Raw genomic sequence first — 23,335 nt, 5'->3', positions numbered from 1 at the left:
AGCAGAGCATCCACGCAGAGAAACTAATTCATGGCGTGATCGCCACTGGTCTGCTGCAATGGTTCTGCTGGTAGGTAATCGATTTCCAATCATCCAGGCATCATTACGTCGGAAGATTATTTGTCCATTAAACCCAGTTTTGTCAAGCCTCTCTATCACTGTATGACACATTTTCTTACATATAGGGCCACAAGAGCATCATTATGTTTCTTTTCCCTTACAAAGGTTCTGACTATGTATTCATTTCCCCCCATGTCCTATTATCAAGTTTGGTATCAGATATTCCCATAAAATTAATTCAAATGCAGAAATTAATGTATCTAACATTAAACAAAACAATTTCATGAAGTCTTCGGAAATCTTGTGGGAAACATGCTTTCAGTACTAATACAGACATAGGTTCCTAGAGGTTGAAACTGTTTGTAGAAATATGGCTTGTTTTTATTTAAAGACAGGCGTAGTTTGAGTTTCTCTCTGTTTTTCAGCAGTCAAATTGCAAAGGAAGCAAAGATGAGAAGGAAAAACAAATCACACAGTGGCACACAAATGGAGTTGGTGCTCTTGTTGCTGTGATCATTAAAGGGAGACCTGATTTAGGCCATGAATCAGACTGCAGTGTTACCCAGTATCGCTGAAAAAATAACCTTGTTAGAACATGAGCTACTGTAGAGAATAAAAAAAGGGCTTGAAAATTAATTTCCAGGATGTTTATATTTTCTGACAACCAATTTAGTATTCAAAAAGTAAAGAGAAGCTCAAAATTAAAAAACCCTACCTTCTCCTTGCTTGTGATCTACAATGACTTGGCAGAAATCAATAATGCATCTGTCCAGCTATCTGGCATTATGCTGGCCAACAAATAACTTCCTGGTTCCAGCAGCTACTGATAATAAGGTTTAATACATCTTGTGCTATTTAACTATTTCAGTCTCACTAATACAGCTGATTATTCTGTCATTAATCTTAGCAAGTTACAATATATGCTTCCTAAAACAGCGTGGAAATTTGCTCCACAGGTAGTTTAAGAAAGATTCTTGGAGCTCTAGTTTAGAATACATTAGTGAGTATAAAAATTAAATGAAGATGATCAAGATTATGAAGAGCTCATCTTGATACAGAAAGTACAAACAGCTGTGTCCAGAAACTTGAAGGTGACTGCAGGTACTTGTAACTGTAGATGCCAGAGCAGGGGCTGTTCTGTTGTTATGCTAAAACACGCCAAAAGAGGAACATCATCAAATGCTACTGTAACAAGAACAGTAGTAAATAATAATAATATAATAATAATAAAATCAAGTTGAAGAGGAAGAAAAACATAAGCTCCTGGTAATACTTTTCCACACAGCCTCTAACAGGTCAGGTTATGGAAAAGGTCTGTTATTCTCCTGGAACAATAGATTAGATCTGGCATTTTAGTGAGTTTGTGGATAATAAATGATCACATGAATTATGATCATTTAAATAAAAGGATTTACTGTTTCCGAGCACTTATCTGCAGATACTTGCCCCCAGTACTGCCCCAAACTCAATGAACAATGAAGTTCTGTCATCTGAGGACCCAGTCCAAACCGATCCTTCATTATTAATACTTTGCACTTCAGGGATCTCTTTTGCAGTGTAAAATTTAAGCAATTTTCTGCCCATGACCGGACAACAGAATGATGAAGGCTCCTCTCCCTGTTTTGCAATCAGAGCTCACAGCAGGTGGAAGCCACAGAACTGTTGTTGGGCATAACCATTCCAGGAGAGCTGCTACAATTTCTTAAAAAATACACAGTCTGTTTCGAAGCACGGAGTAATTATTTAATTCTACATTACCACTTTCTAGCTGGAAATTGAAGACAGAGAAGCAAAGACCACTATTTTCACAAATACTGGCTAAATCTTTACATCTCCATTTCTGGGTTTCAGTCTGACCCATTTAATGGCTGACTGATAATCTAAGGGAAACCAAGGGGAGCAGTGAGAGCCCAGCATTTACAAAATCTTTTTCTCTTCCTCAACTCCCATGTCATGAGCACATCGCTCCTCTTCTCTATGTCCAGGGGAAATGCAGCTTGCGGTGAAGTGCACTGTCTTGTAATAGTTTTGTAAATTATGCTTCAAATTTACTATTTTTAGATATTTACATGACAACATCTTCACAATCAGAAACGGATCAACAGATACAAACCCCTTGCTTCCAGCTGGACACTGCAGATAGACAGAGCAAGAAAAAGAATACTGCAAATGCTCGAGAAGCGGCTTCACCTGTTTGAAGTTGCCGTTCTTTCTCTGCTCCCAGTCCATCATGTCATGGAAGATAGGGATCATGATATTCCGGACTTCTGGTTGTGGAACAAGTGTAACACCAAGAAAGGGGCCAATCATTCCCGGAATAAAGTGAATCTTATGCTCACCTGTACAATACAAAGCAACTGTAATTAAATAAAAGCCTTTGTTATCTGTCACTGAGAAAACGGGAAACCCCTGCAATAATGACATATACAAAGTAGCAGGCAGGAGCACTAGAAAAGCAAACACATTCTTTTCCTGAAAGGACTGAAAAACCAGTATTTGCTTTACACTATTCCTCACAAAGTCTCTAGGAGCATTTTTAATTTCACTGTGAAAGCCTTCAGCAAAACTTGTCAGTGCATTTTACTTGCAAAGGAATTCAAAGCGTCAAAAATAACCAGACTAAAACATACTAACGAGGGGGAAAAGAGGCCACAGACACTTCTAATTTATAAAGAAAAAGATTCTGAAAGGGCTGGTGAGAACAATGGTATTTAAGAGAACATATTTAGATTTCAAAGAGCTCTTCAGCCTCGGTGCTATGGAAGTCACAACTTCATAACTGACCTTGACTTTGGACCAAATTACGGTGCTTCTCCGCAACAGAAACCCAAGGCATTTTGCTGTCTCTTCCGTGGCATGCTTATTGTGCAGTCACAGAGAATAAATTGAAATAGCCACATTTGGAACAACAGTCAGTGATAAATATCTGTATCTACATATCTAAAATGGGCTTTCACTTCTTATTTGCATTTGTCTAGCATAATTTTCTGGTTCTCCACACAGATGCTTAGAAACTGATCAAGCCTGGCTGTATCACCCAAGGTGTGCAAGACTTCGGTCAGGCTTATTCAGTATTTTATAATAAGGCATTTTCTTACTGCAGTAATCATCTTCCTGACTGCTCTCTGAACTCTGTCCAGCCTATTTTGGTTTGTTTGGAGGGGTTTTTTGAGCTGTAGAAAGCAAGACTGGGCAAACTCAAGATGCTTACACATTTTCTCAAAGATTATGGTTTTTTTTTTTTTTTTACTCATGGCATTTTACAGGTAGCTCCCATTCAGCTGATCATCAGCATGATTTGTAGTCTTTGTTTTCTTGAATAGCACTCCTACCTTTACTCCTACAAATAAAATGTTTGTATTTGGATCTTTGAACATATTGCTTGCAGCCACATTATCAAGTTATCCAATCTCATTTGTATCATTCCTTGCTCTCTTAATGATTTACCCGTTTTCAGAACCTTGTATGATTTGTGATCTCTCTCCATCAGCAAACATTTTTTTTATTTTCCTCTAAAATACTGTATGATCCCTTTGTCCTCAAACATTTCCATAGATGTTAATTTTTGGACCCTGATGGAGATGGGATACTGGCCTGGCTGGACTTGCTCTGATGCAGAACAGATGTTATGTGGCTCTTCTGGTAATAACATCCTGGATTACCTAAACCCAAGACTGCTGCAGCACACTTCCAAAAGCACAAGTCCCAGATGAAAAATCTCCATTTACCTTTTGAGGCTTGTGGTGAGATACATTTTTCCCCATTTTGCAACATGCTTAATTTCTTCAAAATTCAAAAATATGCAGAAAAAATCAAAATATACACAAAAAGGTCAAATGAATCACAGAACTTGAAATTGTATCACAAACACTGTGTTATTATGGACAGGGCTTTTGTGGGTTTTGGCTTTTTTTTTTTTTTAGTTTTTTGTTTTTTTGTTTTTTTTTTTACTTTTTAAAGTAGTAATGTAGAATTTGTTATGCATGCTAGATAAGCAGCTTTACTGTGCCACTTCTGGGCTTCCTTATCAAACAGACATAGCTATGGTTTAGTGGTGGACTTGGTAGCGTTAGGTTTATGGTTGGACTCAATGATGTTAAATGATTCTATGATTCCATAATTTTGAATCCTGTTTGGCTTTTCAGTCATCTACAACATTACAGAGTTGGTTATAGCTGTGAAAATTTAAATTTCTGCTTTACAGCCATGGATCAGACAAAAGTCAGAGAGCAACAGTGTATCTCCATCTGAACCTGGCTGCAGCACAGTTAAAGGGATCAGAAAAAGATGATTTTGTGTTTAATACATAAAAACTGTCACTGATGTGTCAAACCAACCCAAACCTGCCACTGCTGCATTTGAGAAGAAAGCATTCAAATCTACAGGAATGTATTATTTCAAATAAAAAAGCATGATGAGGTAGTGCAGGGGAGAGTTTTTGGTGGGAGAAGAGAAGTGCTTCCTGGTTTTAGAACTCTTGAGAGAAACTATTCTATGATGCTACAAAAGGTTAAAAAAAAAAAGATTCCAAGAGAAATCCAGAGTAACTTTGGCTGTGCTTGTTAGGACAGAGAAGGGAGAGACGTACCCAGGTTCTGCCACATGCTGAAGAGCTCATATGCCATCATCACTCTCATATCGCCATATCTAAAAGAGAGGAGACAGACAACTGCCTAATGGAACAAAAACTGGCAAGGCAGTGATGTTAAAAAATAATAAATCAAATTCACCTTTAAGTCAACATTAAGAATATCAAACAAGTCGACTAATCACTGAACACTGTATTAGGAGATCTACTTACAAATTTCCCAAACATTTCCACATCCCAAGTCCATAATAAATGACAGGGACTTGTGGTAGAAAAAGAAGTCTCATTTTTGAGGTAGCAGAAAAGGCTGGGAACCCAACAAAACATGTTCTTACTTATCCAGAGTCTTCTTCCTTTTAGCTGGTGTCGCATTTTCTAGTTGGAGACTTGGCTGGTTTATAAACAAAACTGCCAGGCTGAAGTAAGAGTTCCACACCTGTGACACAGGAAGAAAGTTTTGTAACTTTACACTCCAAATAGTAAGTTTTAAACAAGTGTAGGAAGACATATGTTCCTTTATATGTCATATCAGGCTGTTCCTTTTTGTAATGAAGACGGAACTTAATCAATATGTACCTTAACTATTGTGATACTAAAGTCTTTATGGATACCAATGGATTATTTAAAACCCGGTAGGAACTAAAATTAAAAACCCCAAGAAGGTAATGCCGCTGAGCTTTGTTCTTAGCACCAGAGTTCAAAATGAGCTTGGTGACTTCAGTGAAGTTTTCTTTCTTCTGTAGGCTAAACAGATTTTATCCCTCAAAAGTAAATCCCCCGAGATTACATTAAATGATGAACGAGAGCCCTATGATTTAGTCAGTTCTCCCAAAGACTGAGGCTGTTGCCATCATGCTGTGTGTACGTGTGCCTAGGTACGGCTGGCAGCTTCTCCTCAGTAACAGTGAACGTGGTGCCCATTTTCAGCAATATCAAACAGAGGAAAAACACTCTCTGAGATACAGTGTTCTTCCGAGTTTGAAGTCAACAGCCAGAGAGACCTCTGGGAGAGGAAGATGATGAATGCCCCAACTTCAGGAAAAGCATTGCCTGAGTTTTCATTTTATTAGCAATGAATCTGTGAGCCAGCATGCTTCATTAGCCCCACTGCTTATGAAGATACTCGTTTCCTTTATGAGAGGCTCAATTTTCTTGATTTGATCTCACAGGGTATCTGTTCTACTTCCCCTCAGTTCCGCAGCAGATTCAAATTCCTGTCTTTTATCAGTTAGGTCATTGTCCTCACAGATACTCAAATAAATGCTGCAAATATAATCAGCTAACACAGAGAACAGCTCTTGTTCCTTTGTCACTGCTAGTTTAAAAAGATGTCATAACATTTTCTGAGAATGAATTCTTACTTTAAAATCAAAGTCCGTCTCCGTGAAATTCTTATGCAGTGCAGAAGATAGGTACTGAACTGTTGTAACTATGATACTGCAGTCAAAAATAAAAAAAAAGGAAACAAAAGAAGAACATTTGAATCTGGAGTATAACATTACAGCGGTTAGTGGTGCAGATTTTACTGTAAGTACAGGAGATGGGTGTTCTCCATGTAATCACTGCTAGATTTACATAGAAGTCACCTATCTTTCTACATTTTAATAAACAATTTGTACTAAGTGATACAAGATTAAGAATCTTCATCATTATTGTAACTTTTGGAATTCACACAGGAGCATTTAAAATCCTGTCTGTTGTGTATGGCTGGGCCACATTACCCCCAGTGAATGACAGAATACACCCATCTTCCTCCTATTTTAAGCAGAAAGATTTCTTTCCCCCTCTGAGAAGAGCAACTCAAAGTTTGAGCTATTTTGGTACTTGGCTATGCAATGGTCCTTCATCTGGCTCACACTTCAACTCAAGATATTTGTGAGTATTTTGCCAATTCTGGATTCCCTGGTATTTTTTTGTAGGTGGCTAAATAAACCTTAGTGAAAGGCAATCAAGGCACATGATAAATTCAGGAATTAATAAATAGCATGTAGATAAGGCAACAATATTATCAAAAGAAACAGGCCATCACATGCAAGCAATACTTCAGTGACACTGCTACACTTACCTATCAGTCTGAGGGTTTATGGCAAAATTACGCCAAAGGGAACTAGGTAACCTACAGCATCTGAGGCAACTACTCTGTCACATGGGTTTTTCTTTTCTTACAGAACTTTGTTTAATCTTTGCACTTGCCATACTGAAACCCACTTCTTTCACTTTTCGTTAGCACGGTGAGCTTGCAGAGCATACATCTCAGCTGAGCAGCCAGCCTTGAGGAAAACTTCCATCATGTAATGGGAACCCCTCCAGGCGTCAGTTCATCAGTAGTAATCCTGTAGCTAGTTTATGTAGAGGAGCTAGTAACTAAGTGCAGCCACCCCACATTCATCACACTGCTGCCATTCCAAACAGCACGGTACTTAACCCCTCAGAACCAAGAAGATCAGATAAAATTAAGCATTAAAATGGTACTGACCATTTAATTGAGAAATAACTCTGTATGTAATGCACACGGTGTCATCGCTAGGGTCTGCTCCTCTTCTAAAATAACGAGTCCTCCTCCTAGGGAGGCTAAGGAGTGATGCTCATGGGAAGAGACAGACATTTAATGTAGTAATTTACTGAGAAAGGGAGGTGAGAGGCCTCAGTCTGATGAAACACACTGCATCACAGATTGTAACTGCCCAGCTGAGGAGAAAAAATTCCGATACAGAATGTCAACAGTTTATACCTGCTTCTCTACTTACTTGCTGGTGAGCAACCTCATCACCATCCAGTCTCGAGGAAAGACACTCATTTTCATCAGATTCCGAAATACACAGAAAATCTTCAGGAGGAACTCCTATCACACAGGGAAAAAATGTTAAAAAAAATCACCAGCAGCTGCTGATTAATCTCTTTTATTGATTATAAGACAGACAAGTTAAGTGTGCTCCACTGGAGCTTTGTGTTACTATGCCATTCACCTGAAAATATGGAAACAACATATGTTGGGATATGGCTCTATTAACTTTGTATGCATCCGATGTACTAAACTAATTGCAGCTGTCTTAAATGTTAACTTCTACAGTGAGATGAAAAACTTCCTTTTGGGCATAATCGTGTATGACTTCCCATATTATCATCGGAAGTTCCAGTCCCAATTTGCACTTATATCACAGATTTGACAAAACCCCCCACACCCAAGCCCAATAAAACTCCTACATATGCTTTTAAAAATAGTAACAGAAACCCCCATTTCTGGCAAGATGCAGCAGCAAAGATCCCTTAAGCACATTCACTGAGCATTTGCTTTCCAAAAAAATCCCCAAATTGAAGACATTTCTCTTTCTTGACTACCTGCACCTCCGTGTCTATAAAGGAGTGATAAAACATGCCAAGTTGTTGGCCTCGCAAACTATGATTTCATTGTTTTGTTTTTCTTCTACACAAAATCAAGACAGCACAGGAAGTGGCAGCCCAAGGTTTCAAAAAGCCTGTCCCACCACTATGCCTTAACGTGGGGGACAAGGAGGAGATTAATGTCTTGGTGTAACTGAGCAAAGAGTAAAGTGTTGGAAGCTGCTTGACTTTTGGCCTCACTTTGGCCTAGATGTAACACTGGTAAGGGAACACAATGCCTTTCCATCCAAGAAAAAGTATTATTACAGCAATATTTGAGGGAAAAGTAATATATTTTATTAGGTCAACTGATAGCTGGAATAAAAGTTGGGTATGAAATCTTCAGCCTCTGTGATACTCCTGGAACATATATCCTTAGATTATCAGAGATACAACAGCGTCTGTTCTTACGGGTGTAAAGACAAATTTTGGTTCAATGACAGACCTTTTCACTGGTCTGACATAAGAACTATAGCTTGTAAAAGTATCTATTAAAAATTAACAAGAATTAATTTACCCAACCATTTTCCTATGAGACATCTGAAAGTTACCTGAAAGGTAGCAATCTCAGATAACTATCAATCCGAGATACACTGAACCCTGCAACCTAAAGGTAAGAATTGCATCATCCCAAATTTATCTCCCTGATTTATTCAGCCTCTCTGTACACACACAAAATATTTCGAAGCTGAAAGCCTGTTCAGAGAGGACTTCTCACTGTTGCTCCATTTCATTTGTTAAGGCAACATAAGTTCCTGCCACATTACATTCCTATTGTGCATATTTTATTGAGTGCCATGCTAATCAGAAACATTTTATATAAAATCCTGTCTTTATTTACGAAATACTTCTGCCTTTTAAACAGACTGTTGTCGCAGATATTCCTCTTTCCTGTGGAAGCTGAGATAAAAAGTTAGTTTCTGCTGCTTTGAGACATGCCATTTCAAAGTGTCAGTGGCAAAAAAGCCACCAGAAAGGTCTGTACCCCTCGCCAACCCCTTCTGTTCATGAAGAGCCGTAATTTAAGTTAACGTTCACAAATTTGGGAAGCATGCAGCAAGTGGAGTAGCAAGCTTACTGCTTTCCCAAGAAAGATTTCATGTGCTAGAAACATTTGTATCCCCAAGAAGGCTTGAAATTCTCTTTTGGCATAAAATCAACACCCTTTGTGAGTAAGTGCCAATGCATATTGAACATCCAGTAAAATGCTACAGAACAACTGACTCCACATTCACAGGATTTAAAAAAAACCCTGTTCCTCTGACTATGTTTCGTATTGTACAGTATCTTCTTATGTCTAACAACATCTATCTAGGGACTTTATTTGCTGTTATGAAGATAATTCAGTGCCCTGTGGTCTTAAATATTTTTGTAACACAACACCTACTGTTGTAACAGTGAAGGAAGGTCCCTGAATCTCCAGCGAATAGGAATGATCAGGAGAGCAACCAGTGCTGGAGGGATTCCCCTCTGCTCTCCCATCCTGAGTGAATTGCCCTACAAACCTGATGTTCTGCCATACCTTCAGTTCATCCTTGCTTTGGAAGTTGTCCAGTAAGTGCTGGAAATGAGTGTCTGACATCTGACGAAGCAAAGATAAAAGGCAGGAGACATATTCTCCCTGTTAACCAAATGAAAAGCTGTTTCATTCAGACAATCTGAAGTTTCATAAATATAAAACTCAACCTGGGGTAAGGTATAAAGGGAGGGGTCTGAAATGGCCCCAATGCCTATGAGAGGAAAGCTGACATGCACAGAGATTAAAAATACTGCACGTTAACAGTTCTTGAATTACTGTTCATACATAGGAATACACCTCTTAGAGGGTCCCCCACAGACGCCACTTTTAAAGGTCTTTTAACCAATGTTGTAGTCTGAACAAAAATAATTTAAAATGATGAGTGCAGACATTAATGAATCGCCCTCCAAGCATGCAGTTTTTGACAATCACCTTCTTCAGATACTTAATATACTACAGCTATCAACGGTGTGACTGCAGCTCATGCAGACATACCAGGAATTATTTATACTAATTGGCTCAGATACTCAAAACAGTATAGCGATGACAGCATGGGATCAGTGCGGGCTACAAAAGGTGTCTGCAATGTTGTAAATATTTGGCTGATTAGTGTTCACCGAGTTATGCGCTGTCATAGCTACAGTACTAACAGTATTCCAGCAAGGTATTCTGAGTACAGTTTGGGTAAGCCTACATGAGCTACAATTACATTTCTGGCCTGCAAAGGAGATGCACCCTAACCGGTTACCACAGTATCCCAAAGTGCTTTCCAAAGATGAGCTCCCCCATTTTATATATCTGAAAGCAAAGCACAGAGAAGTTAAGCAATTTGCCCGAGATAACAAGCAAGGCAGTGCCAAGAACGTAAGGACTATGTCTTTTGACTGCCAGTCCCTTGCACAACACTGGTTTTTTTCTGTGACAACAAGCAATTAATTTGGACAATACACAAACAACTTTCTAAGCACTATGCAATAAGGTTCCACGTATCACTGTGCTGTGAAATACAAATTCAGGAACAAATACAAGGGGATTTCATACTTGGGACTGTCCATCCCATTTTCATTTTTTTTCTGATTGGCTCAAGCGTCTACCCAGAAGCTTTGACAGAGGTTGTACCAATGAACTTTACAGGGCTGAACTTCATTAGGCAAAAAGGTGTGCTGTTATGTGTGAGGTGGCATATGATCAGTAACAGTAAGTCAAGTGGTAGGAGTAACAGGAAACTGAGATGTCACTGGACATCTGCAAGCTAGCGCCTTTCGTGTTTTGTATCAAGGACCATGTCTGAAGACTACGAAATGCCTTGTTAGGATTCTACCGTTTGTTCTTTTATCTGTATTCTTTTACTTTATACGTAGGAAGATAGAACCTTTTCTCCTGTGTGAGACGTGTGCCTCAGTGTACGCCTGCTCCCAGTGGTACCTCTGAGGTTTCAGCCACTAGATAAAATGGCACATTGAAAAAAAGGGATGTTCTAACAACAGCTTAACATCATACATGGTGCTAAATCTGCACTAGAGATTTTGCCAAGTAAAATTAGACTAAAATAGGCAAGAATGGAAAAGGGCAACAAATCCAGAAAAGAATAAAGCTGAACAGCAAAATTCTATTATTCTCCTCTTCCACTGCATGTCACAGATTACGGCCTTTCAGTACCTAAAGGGGGCCTATAGGAAAGATGGGGAAAATCTTTTTAGTAGGGCCAGCAGTGACAAGACAAGGGGTAATGGTTTTAAACTAAAACAGGGTAGGTTTAGACTGGATATAAGGAAGAAGTTCTTTACAATGAGGGTGCTGAAACACTTGAACAGGTTGCCCAGAGAGGCAGTGGAGGCCCCATCCCTGGAAACATTCAAGGCCAGGTTGGACGGGGCTCTGAGCAACCTGATCTAGTTAGCGGTGTCCCTGCTCCTGCGGGGGGGTTGGACTAGATGACCTCTAGGGGTCCCTTCCAACCCAAAACATTCTATGATTCTATGATTCCCCTTGGCTTATGCTGACAGTCTGGACAAAGTAGTGGCTTTTCCCTCTCCTCCCACCAAGCTCAACAGCTCACTTGACTTAGGATCTGTCTGGGTTTTTTTCGAAAGTATGTTGTGTTTCATTTGCATGAAATAATCAGTGAACCTGGACAGAAGCTCTCCAGGGTGTTAAGTAAAGGGACTTGTCCACTGAGCATTACGGTGTTAGGAATTAGGGATTAGTCTTAGGAATCAGAGCCTGATGCTCACATAACCCTTGGTGAGACCCATTTAGGGGTGAAGCCCTAGGCAGCTACCCAGCTAGGATATGCCTCAAGTTCCAAACAGTAACTCTCAATCACAGCTGCAAAGACAAACAAGAAAATAACCTGGAAATCCACAAAAGCCTCCTAAGCTCCACTGCTTCCTGCAGACCTCACTACTGCACAGAGGAAGGGATGGATTTCTGGCTTATTAAGAGAAAGAGACAAAGCCCTGGGCATTCATGCAGCAGAGATGATAATGAGGTGCCGGTGGTGGTGAGGGACTGAACCAAAGGTTAGAGAAGCAGGAAATAGAAACTGATTGTTAGTTACTAACAGTGATTTCTGCTGTGCACTGCGGGCAACGCTGCCCTCTTACCGCCTCCTGAGACTGCGATTTACTCATGATTGTAAGCAGAGTTTGTAAAAGCACATCCAGGAGGCTCTCCACCATCATCTCAACCTCCTCCACGACATCTCCCTCCTACAGTAAGAGGTGAGCAAACAGTTAGAAACTGTAGAGAACAGAATTGGCAAAGACAATTCTGCTGAGTCAGCCATACCACAATCTTGTTTTGATAGAGAGCTCCTTAATGGAGGTTCAGAGAAGTACAAAGTCATCACTGGTACCCGATATTGTTGTGATGCCGGTGTGTGTGTGTGTTACCTCATCAGTCTCCGATGGAAACATTCAGGGTCACAGCCATAAAGGTAAATCTATAATCAAAGGTCTGCATATGCTCTAGAACACAATGGGATCAAATTATCTTCAGGAACCTTTATTCTATGGCAGCATTATTTCATCTTATTTCCATGATACCTTTCATCTCATTCCTTTCACACAAAACCATAACTTGTAATTGGAAATACTCGTTGGTATGAATTATATTTAGCACCATGAGCTTCCTCCTTCAGAATCAGGCGGGGAAACTTCACCACCCTTTGTTTGTGAGCACTGCTTTAAATGATCAAGTTACCATTTGAGGTCAGAGTATTATGATCATAAAAGCTGGGTGTTTAAACTCAGCGGCAATTTCCAGAAGTAAGTGTGATTTCATTGATTGGATAATTTTAGAGTATTCTCTTAACAGGAATCACAAAGTGCTAGTTACTGTCTCTTGCAGAACTGCATGTCCTAGAGCTGCGTAGAGCTTTTGAACTCCATTGACATCTAAGTTCTGGGCTTGGATGAAGAAAATTAAACAGTGTCAAACCTGGTAAATGCGTATGCTTTATTCCCCTCCTAACAGCAAGAACACTGTGTAATCAGAATGCTCTGAGTCATGCACACAAAAGCAGACCCTCATTTCAGATATTCTCCTGCTGACAAGAAGTTAGGAGAATTTTGTTTTTAAAAGGATCTTTGAAAAACCTGTATTAACCTATAAAAATCCCTCAGTCTCCCTTTTACTAAATCAGTGGTGCAATTAAAAAAAATAAAAATAAAAAAAAATATCAAGCAGCAGATTACCAAAGAGCTGGCCTTGATTATGGAGAAGATACTACTGAGGATCCCAGAGCAGATAAGCAGTTCCTTCTGCTGTCGTAGGTGAAGGTGAATGTGGTGAAGAACTACAGGTAGCAGGATGCGCCGGGACTCTGAAAAAAGGAAAATCAGGTCACAGGTCTTCCAGAAGAAAATTACATTTCAACCATCCCAATCAGCAGCCTTTTGGTACCTGGGTTTTGTATAGCCTACTGATAAACAGCACGTTTGATTAACTGGTGCAAATTCTACTGTACAGGGTGCAGTGCATCGTACTTCCAAGAACTGTATCTAATGAATTCATGGTGCATCTAGTTTCAAAAGTTTCTAAATGCAGTATACGTGGTGTTCTCAACAGAGATACAGCTTGGAAACAACAGTTGTGAACTGGTACTTTCTAATGGTGATTTCCTTTGTGCGAACCCTTCCTCACTTCACATTGCTTTCCAGCTCTATTGTCCCAGCTACCAGAGCTTCTCAAATATATGCCTCTTGGAAGCCAGCTAATTCTTCTCTCTTAGCTGGCTTACAAACCTTAATCCTATTAAAGAAGAAAGAGCAGGTACCAGCTGCAGAGAACAGTAGCCAAAACAGGAAAAAAAGAGACCAGGGGAAAAAAGTGTCAGCAAATGGACTGATAGGAGAGATCAAAGGGAAAAAAAAAGTCATCACCATATGGGAGGCAAGAAGAAGAGACTGTATCTTCCTTTAATTGCAAGGCCTTAAGAGCAGGTAGGGTGGGCAGCCAGAAGAACTTTGGAAAATAGATTCATCTTCCCAGGTTCTGACAGAACATGGGAGAGACTGTTGAGCTGGGAGTATTGGGTCATGCTTCCATAGGACAGGGGTCTATCGTTATGCCGGGTGGAAAATGTGCCACCTGTAGTCATAGCTGCCTTGCAATACTGAAGCTTGCTTTCTGGCTTTTGACGCCATAGTGAGGCGTCATGGTGCTCTGCAGTAGCTAAAAGTATCACTTGTTGCCAGTATCATTGTAAAGGAGAAATGAAGGTTTGGGAAGGACTAAAGTGCTGGACACACCTGGCTTTACTGAGAAGCCAGAAGAGGAGGATTTTGCTCATGAACTGGCACCCACAAATATTTTTAGCAATAGGTTCAAAACACTATAATTAGGTAAAATTCACTGCCTGTGTCACAGCCCCCACAAAGGACTAACTTACTCGTTCTCCACACTCGTACTTTTTGAGATTAATTTCAAATTTAAGAAAAAACTCATATGTTTATAAACAATAACAATGGATGGTTCGAACATGATTCTGTGTTGTTATCATTCTCACCTTGCACTGAATGCACCAACTTGAGATCCTTACTATAGCAAAGATAAGCGCAATGGCACTTTCTTGTCTTGCACTGTTACCCTCGTAACTTCTTTCATTCACACCTTTATGTATGAAATAAACTCACACTCTTCAACCCTTCTTCATTCAATTAGTTCTTAAAGAATTAACTAATATGTTGAGCTAAAGAAATATTGAAGTTATAATGTAATGATTAAACATACTTTAAAAGAAGGCAGTGGGTTTCTCACATAACTTTATCTCCCTGTTCCTCAGACAACAAGCTTGCTGGAAAGGAGGTTATCTCCCTATCCATGACAATGACAGACGAGGAATAACAAAGTATCAAGTGAGATTTGGCAGCTTTAATAACTGACTTGATTTGTTAAGGTACGTATTTTTATCAACCCTTAGTAACTACAATTTACCCAGGATGGATTTATAAACATTTTCTACCACAGAGAAACATACAAAGTACCTGCAGTGAAGATACGTAACAATGATACCGCCGAGATAAATAATTACCAAGATTATTGGCACTCAGCAATGCACTTTGCAACAAAGCAACTGCAAAACAAATGTAACGGGCTCTTGCTCTTAGTTAGCTGCAAGACTGCGGCCTCAGATACCGCTGTCTTACCTGAGAAAGAGAACAGGCGGCTGTCAACAGTGCGTGCAATAGATTGTAGCTTAACAACATCCATTGATTGCCCGATGTGTACTGTACTGGGCATGCTGCCCAAAGTACCCCTCACGAACTCTGCAACTTCCTGCACAGTGAACATCTGCAACAGCTCATCAAAGATAGCAGGGAAGGAGTTCAGCAAAGCAGCCTGGAAAAAGTAAATGAAGGAAGTGAAAATTCTGAATTCTGTAACTGCAGCTAGACACAGAGAAATAGAAACAATAGTAAAACTGAAGTAAGGGTCTGCAAAAAGCTACCGAATAGTACACTATGGCTGGTGTTAATGGTTTGCAATACCTAAAGCTGATAATGAACAAATCATATGTACTATATGAAAATCAAGTGCTGTTGCAATACTAGGTCTTATGGTGAGTTGAGCGCGTGCATACTGTAGAGCTTCGAAAGGCTGTATTTTAGAGCAGAGCTTTACAAAACAGGAAAAAATGGAGATACCAGAGAACAGAAAATAGTCCATTTTTGTTGATTTACTTTTTTCAATAAATATAAAAATTGCTTCTGATTAGAGAGTTTCATAACAGTTTTTTGTACTGAGCAACTAAGACAGTTAAAACTCTTCAGAAAATATTCTGAAGGGGAGAACACGCTGACAGACCCTTAACCGTAGCAGCACTGTCATGGGACATCACAATAGTTCTGCAACAGGGCTGGGGTGAGATTTCACATGCAAGAGGCATCACATCATGCAAGTAACTGTGCATGTGATTCCTGCAATAACGGGTATTTCCAGCAAGCTGGAACTATCCTTGAAGGTGTTTCTTAAAGTGCAGAAACAATATCAGCACAACAAAATAAATCAAGCCCTTAATTTCTTATTTCACACTTTTTCAATTTATTTCTTCATAACAGTAGAAAATTCCATGCATCGCCCTACCCTCAAGTTCCACAGCCATGGTGTCATACCTAACAACTGCCACACACCTCTCGTGTTCTAAAATTCTTCTCTTTCTTCTACCCAAGGCCCATACCTGTTTCCTCATCAGAACTACTTAAATTCCTAGGTGGTTGCTTTCCTGAACTGCTGGGCAGTCTGGTTTTGGTTCAGCTGCCATCCTCCCACCCACCCCAGCTGCAGCCCCCCGCCACGCTTGCCCCTTCTTGCTGTTCCACCTCCCCTGTCTGAGGCTCCCCACACTGATCTGCAAAAATTCAGATTTACCAAACTTTGTTGCAGATCTCTGTTCAGCTTTGCCCTTCCAGAGTCTCACCACCTATCGGTATTTTCTTCTATTCTGCAAGTTCTCCTTTTCCTCACAGATATTTTTTGTTTTCTCATTGCATAAACATTTCTGTCCCTCTCCCATGCTGGCTCTAATGCTTGGCATGCCTCTCCTAATCCCATATAATATGCAGCTTCCTTCTTTGCCAAGCCTTTCCTCAAAATATCTTTTCCTTCAAACAGCAGTGGTACCACTACCTATTTAATAGTCTTTGAGCAAAGTCTAAGTTATTTTTACAGCTAACACTGTAGAGTCCATGAAACTATTCTTAATATAAATTTACCTCTTTCTTCTTCATGCTTGTTATCTCTCTCAACATCTTGTCTTGTTACAATGAATTCAGATTACACAAAACCCCACATAGCTTCCTGGGTGTTGTCACCTATTTGTTGCTACATACATACAATGTACTAACAAAATAAACAAAAATTAATCATTTAAATAGCTCATGGTACTCTTTGAAGGCTGTGTAGCAGCCACAAATCCAGTCATCATCTTTATCTTTGGGGTAATGTAAGTGAAATTACAATATTGGCCCAACAAATCCTAACAGGAGTTTTCCTGAACTTACTTCTGTTACTATAAAGCAGAAGGATTTCTGTGGTGAATTAGGACATCCAGTAGCAAGCTAAGGATATGCACGGGATCTCTTCAGGAAGCTTTGGAGCCATCTCGAGGAACAGCTACACCATTTCATCAGTTCCTTGAAGGGCCCTTTTTTGTACAACACCCTAAATTACGCTGGGACATTACTCATGTCAGGCTAATGGCTTGGAAGGAAGGACATACTCGGTTTTAATTTCATTGCTGGGAAGAACTATACTGAGATCTAATATCCTGGGCAAGAGGACAAGTGTGAAGAAAATTATGTTTGCTAGGACCTCCAGCATTTCCACAGATATTTAACAGTTGCCCGTATTTCCAGAATAATCTCCTTGGCTCTCCTGACAATTTGACACATATAATCTTGCAGAAGCCCTCCGTACTGTCTTTTCAGGGTGTGGATGCCATAAGGGGTTCCATTAATTACTGAAATATTCCACATTTCCTAAAGTACCAGCCACTTGAACATTAAATTCCAGTTTATATGCAGGATAAGAGGGTTTGGGGTAGGGAAAAGGGATTAATTGGGAACATCTGTGATGAAGTACTTGTGCAGTTCTGGGGATTGTTACTTACAGAATTAAATGACGGCCTTGAAGTACCACCACATTTTTGTGGGGCACAAGTCCCAGCTCCACTCGCCTGCCCTCCAGGCTGAGAGGCCTATGGGGCAATTGGGATCAAGGGGCAACATAGTGGCAAGGGGGAAACAAAAAGTAAACTTTTCAAAGATTAAACAAGGACAGGCTTTACAAATTACAGAAGTCCAAAGTAAGAAATACCATAGTGAGAGAAAGGAGGAGGGGGGGAAAAAAGACAAAGAGAAAAAGGGAAAATAACCCCATCCTCGAATCTGGTGTCCCTCTGTATTTGTGATCAACACAACTGAAAACCAAAGAACCCTAAGCTGCCTGCATTCCTAAGATGCCGTTTCCACTCACTGTCACTTTTGCCTGCAAAATTCTGTGCACTGATTTCTCACGCTCCTGGCTCATCTTATTATACCCACTAATGGGTGGTTAAATAAAAGATTAGAGCAGCTGTTCTCAAAATCTTTCAGAGCAGCTTTGTAAGAAAGAGATCACATTGCTGGCAGCTTCCCTAACCAGTGGCGTCACTCTTGTTTGTTTCAACGTTCACAAACATCTGCTTCTTTGGCATTCAAAACATCTGTAAATAGTAAATTAGTGATTACAAATCACCTTCATAAAACCAGAAAGATCTAGGTGGTCCATTCTGACATTTGCTGAGCTGAAGCACACACGACACATTTGACATTACTATTTAAAACTTTTAAAAACAGAAGTATGTAATTTAGTACAGTGGTCTTTAAAATATGAAACAAAACTTAGCAGCATCCTTACTCGCTTTGAGTAGCATCTTAAGCCCACACGAAGTCTTCGTTAAGTCATCTGGGCCATATTCAAAGTAATGTATTAAATGTGAGCGTGGGTATCACAGTATGCTTGCGGCCAGGCTGCATTAAGATTCTGACTGTAATTTTAGAGTATGCTGGAATTAAGTTTTAACTGACCGTGAGCACATCAACTGAACTTCTCTACTGTGATGTTGCTATGACCTTAAGTATTGACTTGAGCTACTACAGTTAAGGATTTAAAATTTCTTGAGGCCAACCGTTAGACATATGAATGAGAGGCTTAAAAATGCCATTCACTTCTGCAAAGAGCAAAAGTTATATTCTGATGTCACAAGTCACTCTCCTCTTGAGAGCCCACGGTTCAGCTCACCTATATCTGTGAAGTGGTGCAAAACTACTGCCTAGTATCAGTAATTGGCTATGTCGTTTTCCAGTATCATCAGCTTGTTAGATGGGGTTAAACTCAGTACTAATCTGCATTTAATCTTCACGTGCCCATATGTACTACCCATGCAGAAAATAGCTGCCTTTTGATTTGCCAGTTAAAGTGTAGAAAACAGCAAACCTGTGTGAAGATCAGAGTCTCAGAGCTCCTACTGTCCAAGCTGAGCACAAATCTGATGGACTGGAAAAGCTCCTGGATGCTGGAGCGGAACTGTTCCTCCTCCATTCCGCAAGTAGCTCTGGAGTAAAGGATCCGAGATTGGACAATGAACTTGAAAAGATATTCCAAGGCCTTAAGGAGCAGGAGAGGAAGGAGATTAAGACAGAGAAAAAGAGAGAAAGAAAAATAAAGGAGCTTTAAAGAGAACCAGGAAAGATTCTAGGTGCATAACAACTAAATTCTTCAGCTTTAGAAAGGAGAAAGAAAAACAGGTTTTGTAAGTTATATAATTCAGTTAAGGAATAGCTACTCATAGACAAGAATGCATTCTCAACAAATAATCCTTGTTACTACTATGTCCCACTAACACAAAAAGTACGCATTGAAGTCAAATAGACAAATTCGAGTTACAAAATTTGAGGAGAATCTTGGTGAAGATAAGAGGCTTCTGGTCTTCTCATGACTTGGCACAGTGACTTTAAGTGTCTGAAGAAGCTATTCTGTTTTCATTCAAATTTTACCTTTAATTACTTAAGTTAGCTAATCTAGATGAAGATAACGGGGTTGTCAGTGGAACAGAAGAACGGTTACCTGGAAAAAGGAGAATTTACTTTTTAATATGAACACAACAGCAAGGTTCACCTGTATTTCTGGCAGCTACACGTACAAACAGAATTAAATGCAGATGCAGAAACAGAAGACAAGAGCAGCATGTGAAGCCCTCTGGCAGCCCACAGCAGCAGCAAGCAGCAGTACTGCAGTGAGTATCTTATTACTTTGAGCTGTGATAAGTTAAAGTCTCTTTTATCATCACACATGGAACTTGGAGAGCACCCAGCAGAGGGAGAATAACCTGCACAGAAGGTGGCATTTAACACCGCTATACAACGTGTGATAGATGCTGTAGTCCTGAAGGACTGGCAAATTGGATCTTTTTGCAGTAGAACGAGAATTTGCTCTATGACGTGTCTAGATTAAGTCTGAATTTGCAACCTAAACATCTTTAACTAAAATTTTGTAAATGGCATTATTCAGAACTCCATTTGGCAGCAGTGTCAGTGAAGAAAAATAAATTGTTCTGTGCAGCCTTTAACAAGCGTACCAGTCTATCAAAGTTTCTCGTAGACACTAATACAGCAATGTTATATTCTGCACAGCAGCAAGGCCTTTTTGATCATCTGGTGTACACAACTGCCAACACTGAAATGTACTAAATATCAGTGATGTTTAGACTTCACTCCTCTCCTTAGTGCTTAACATGATACACCATTAAAGCAGGATTAAGACATGATGCATAGTTTGATATCATCCTCAAAATTCAGCACAGGAAACAAACAGGCTGGAGCTTCAGTAATCGTAGTCTATACAGAAACATTAGTAATACTCCACCATATTTGCTGGGAAGTATTCTTGTCCTGCCTCATTGTTTGGAAACTGAAAGTTAATTCAAATATTAATTTTGCCCTCATTGGGTATTTTTGCAACCACGAGATGCCCCTCGTTGAACCACTACACCGTATGCACGAATATGCAATGTTATGTTGTAAGGTTTAGAATGCTGCAGCTTTAAGGATACAGAATAGGGACATGGTTCAGTGGGGGGATGGCAGGGTTAGGTTAATGGTTGGACTTGATGATCTTAAAGGTCTTTTCCAACCTAAATGATTCTATGATTCCATGAAATTCCTCATAAAGCCACCACAGATTTCAAAATGCCACTGATTCTGACAATCCATTTTTTTTTCGGGAATGATGGCAACTTTGGTAATTTGGCAGCATGTTATTTGTATTTCTGTGCTAAAACATCTCCCAGTGAAGCTTCCTTACACCAAGGACCTTCACCAGGAAATAATATACACGGGCAGTCAAGAGCCCCAAAAGACTGCAAAATTATTTCAACACCTGCTTTAGGGTACCATTTAACAGCTAATTCAGGGGAAAAAGGGGTAGAGAGCGATCCTGTTCTCTCAGCTGAAGAACTACTAATGCAAGGAATGTAGTGAAGACATCCAAGACCACAGAAATTCCCAGCAGTAGAATAAAGTACTAGTAATGACACATTAGCGACGATAATATTTTTGGTACGAACTTGCTCCAAATGCCTGAAAGAAAATTGGGAAACAAAAAAGGAAACCAATCACATCCCTGTAATGGAAGAAGATAAAGACTTTAATTTGGGCCTCCAAGATATACCTGCAAAGGCAACTGTCTGAGTAAGATGCGACAGCAGTGACAGAGGATGCACTGTTAGGTCTGTGGAAACTCTGGCGGTAATTATAATTCCTGTGCTTGGAAAGGCTTGGGCTATCCAGTCTTCATACTGACCTCATGTTCACAGAGGGAACAGCTACTTTCTAGGCAAGCACTTGAGATCCCCAGCAAGCAAAGAGCTGCCTTGAAATCCTTGAAAGAATGTACCTTGTTCACAACCTGTATGTTGAATAACTGAGCTTCTGAAAGATGTTCCAGCATTCATATTTTTAATATTTCTGAAGAGGACTACTGAGGTTCAAAAAAGCAGATCACACAGGGACAATATCATACATCTCTATTTGCTGCATTGTATATAGCACTAATGAGTGGTTTGAGAGGGAATAAAACCTTCTAGAAGTCATTCCAGCTAGAGAGCTTCCTCTCATCTCATAATTTTAATAGGTTTCTTTGTAATTCAGAAAAAAAGCAAGGATAAGGATGGAAACGAAAAGAATGAGAAAGCTGATAATCTCTTGAAAAGACATCTTTGCCCCATTTTTACTATTCCCTATGAATCTGTGGTTGAAAAGTATTACAAAGAAGTTGTTTCTAAGTACGCAAATATCTACAAAAGACAAAGTAAACACTTGTGTAATGCCCTTCTAAGTATCAGGATATGATCTTAACAGGGGATCCTGAAAGCTAATTGATGGCGGTGATGCCATACCACTCAAAGGGAACAAGGATTCTCAAAAAATAAAAATTACATCCTCAAAAATATTGACTAAGTTGAACTAAAGGAGGCAAAACAAAGACCAAAAATATGACTAGAAGAAAGAAAAAGCCATAATAAAGTCCAAAACATATGCCAAGATACAAGCATAAATGCATTTGCAGGGAGCAACCTCTGACTTTCCCAGATGGTTGCCAGAAATTAAAGGAGTAGTATACGTATGTGTGTGTGCTTCACCTGCAAGATGCTTCACCTGTTTGTACTGACATGAAAGAGCAAGAAAAAGAAAGTCCTCATCTCTGCCACCATTACTAGTTCGAAAAGTGCCCAGACTCAAATGTTTGTACATAAGGCTACTCAGAGTAAGGAGGTACAGATGGACATTCACTCCAAGAAAGGCATCTTCCTGCAAACTTCAGAATCTTGTATTTATGCACTTGGCACACTCTCTCGATTTCACAGTTACACATGGTAAAACTAATACTTCATTTATTCTCTGATCTCTCTGTAATAGCACCAAAAATACTCCCCTTGTTTCACACAAAACTGTGCAAGATCGTACTCCCATCATGGAACCATGATTCAGGTCTCGGGCCACGACAGGGGTCAGAATTTCCATCCAGCTGAAGGCTCATTTATCTCCTTTGTAAAATACTCCAGAACTTCAACCAGCAATACAATGATGCTGTGTCACAGCCAGAAATAAAAAGCATTTGTCTGATACACACCACCTGTGCCCAATACATTTACAATAACTGCTTCTTGAAGTGCAAGGTGTACACCGCATATATAAATGGCCAGTACATATATACTCCATGTAAGTCCCACTTAAGTTCTCCACAAGGTTTCAAAAGGACTTAAGGAGACTAATCCTTCCATTTTTTTTCTGCATAAGAGTAAATTTCCCCCTAAAATTAGAATTTTGGCAAAATATTAAAAAAAACCAAAACTGGTCAAACAAGTAAGAAGTCAGTGCCAGACTACCCTTGGTTTTATTTACAGCTTCCCCAGCCTGTTTGTAGTCACAGATGGAACAGACACAGAAATACTTTTATTGAATACATACTCTCATTGCTTCCTGGATGTGGTCTTGGCGTACAAGCTCAGCTGAACGGTCCATGTACCACTTCAAACATCGGATCAGTTCTCTGAATATAACAAACAGTGAAAAGCAGAGGAACCTTCAGCAGTATTTTAAAATTAGTCAGGCAACAAACATTTTGGTTTTAGAGAGAAATCTATAAAATAGTCACATTTCAATCAATTTCAGTGATCACCTACAGCTGTCCTAGCTACTGAATATACATAATGTATATATATATTTATTTAAGTTTCAAAACCA

At 39.6% G+C, this 23,335-nt stretch overlaps 1 protein-coding gene across 1 annotated transcript in view; it reads right to left on the bottom strand.

Annotated features, from left to right (window-relative positions):
• Window positions 1-23,335, bottom strand: part of DOCK3 (dedicator of cytokinesis 3) — a 207,071-nt gene that overhangs the window by 36,521 nt on the left and 147,215 nt on the right. The window contains 12 exon segments of the mRNA XM_035894678.1: window positions 2,251-2,399; window positions 4,649-4,707; window positions 4,984-5,084; window positions 6,010-6,085; window positions 7,396-7,490; window positions 9,552-9,650; window positions 12,113-12,259; window positions 13,247-13,374; window positions 15,200-15,392; window positions 17,662-17,748; window positions 19,029-19,199; window positions 23,060-23,141. Coding sequence (XP_035750571.1) covers window positions 2,251-2,399; window positions 4,649-4,707; window positions 4,984-5,084; window positions 6,010-6,085; window positions 7,396-7,490; window positions 9,552-9,650; window positions 12,113-12,259; window positions 13,247-13,374; window positions 15,200-15,392; window positions 17,662-17,748; window positions 19,029-19,199; window positions 23,060-23,141 — 1,387 coding nt within the window.

This window comes from Egretta garzetta, unplaced genomic scaffold (genome assembly GCF_000687185.1).
Source record: "Egretta garzetta isolate BGI_Z169 unplaced genomic scaffold, ASM68718v1 scaffold215, whole genome shotgun sequence".
In the NCBI taxonomy this organism is placed as follows: domain Eukaryota; kingdom Metazoa; phylum Chordata; class Aves; order Pelecaniformes; family Ardeidae; genus Egretta; species Egretta garzetta.
Note: the sequence above shows the minus strand (reverse complement) of the source record. Positions and strands in the feature narration are given on the sequence as shown.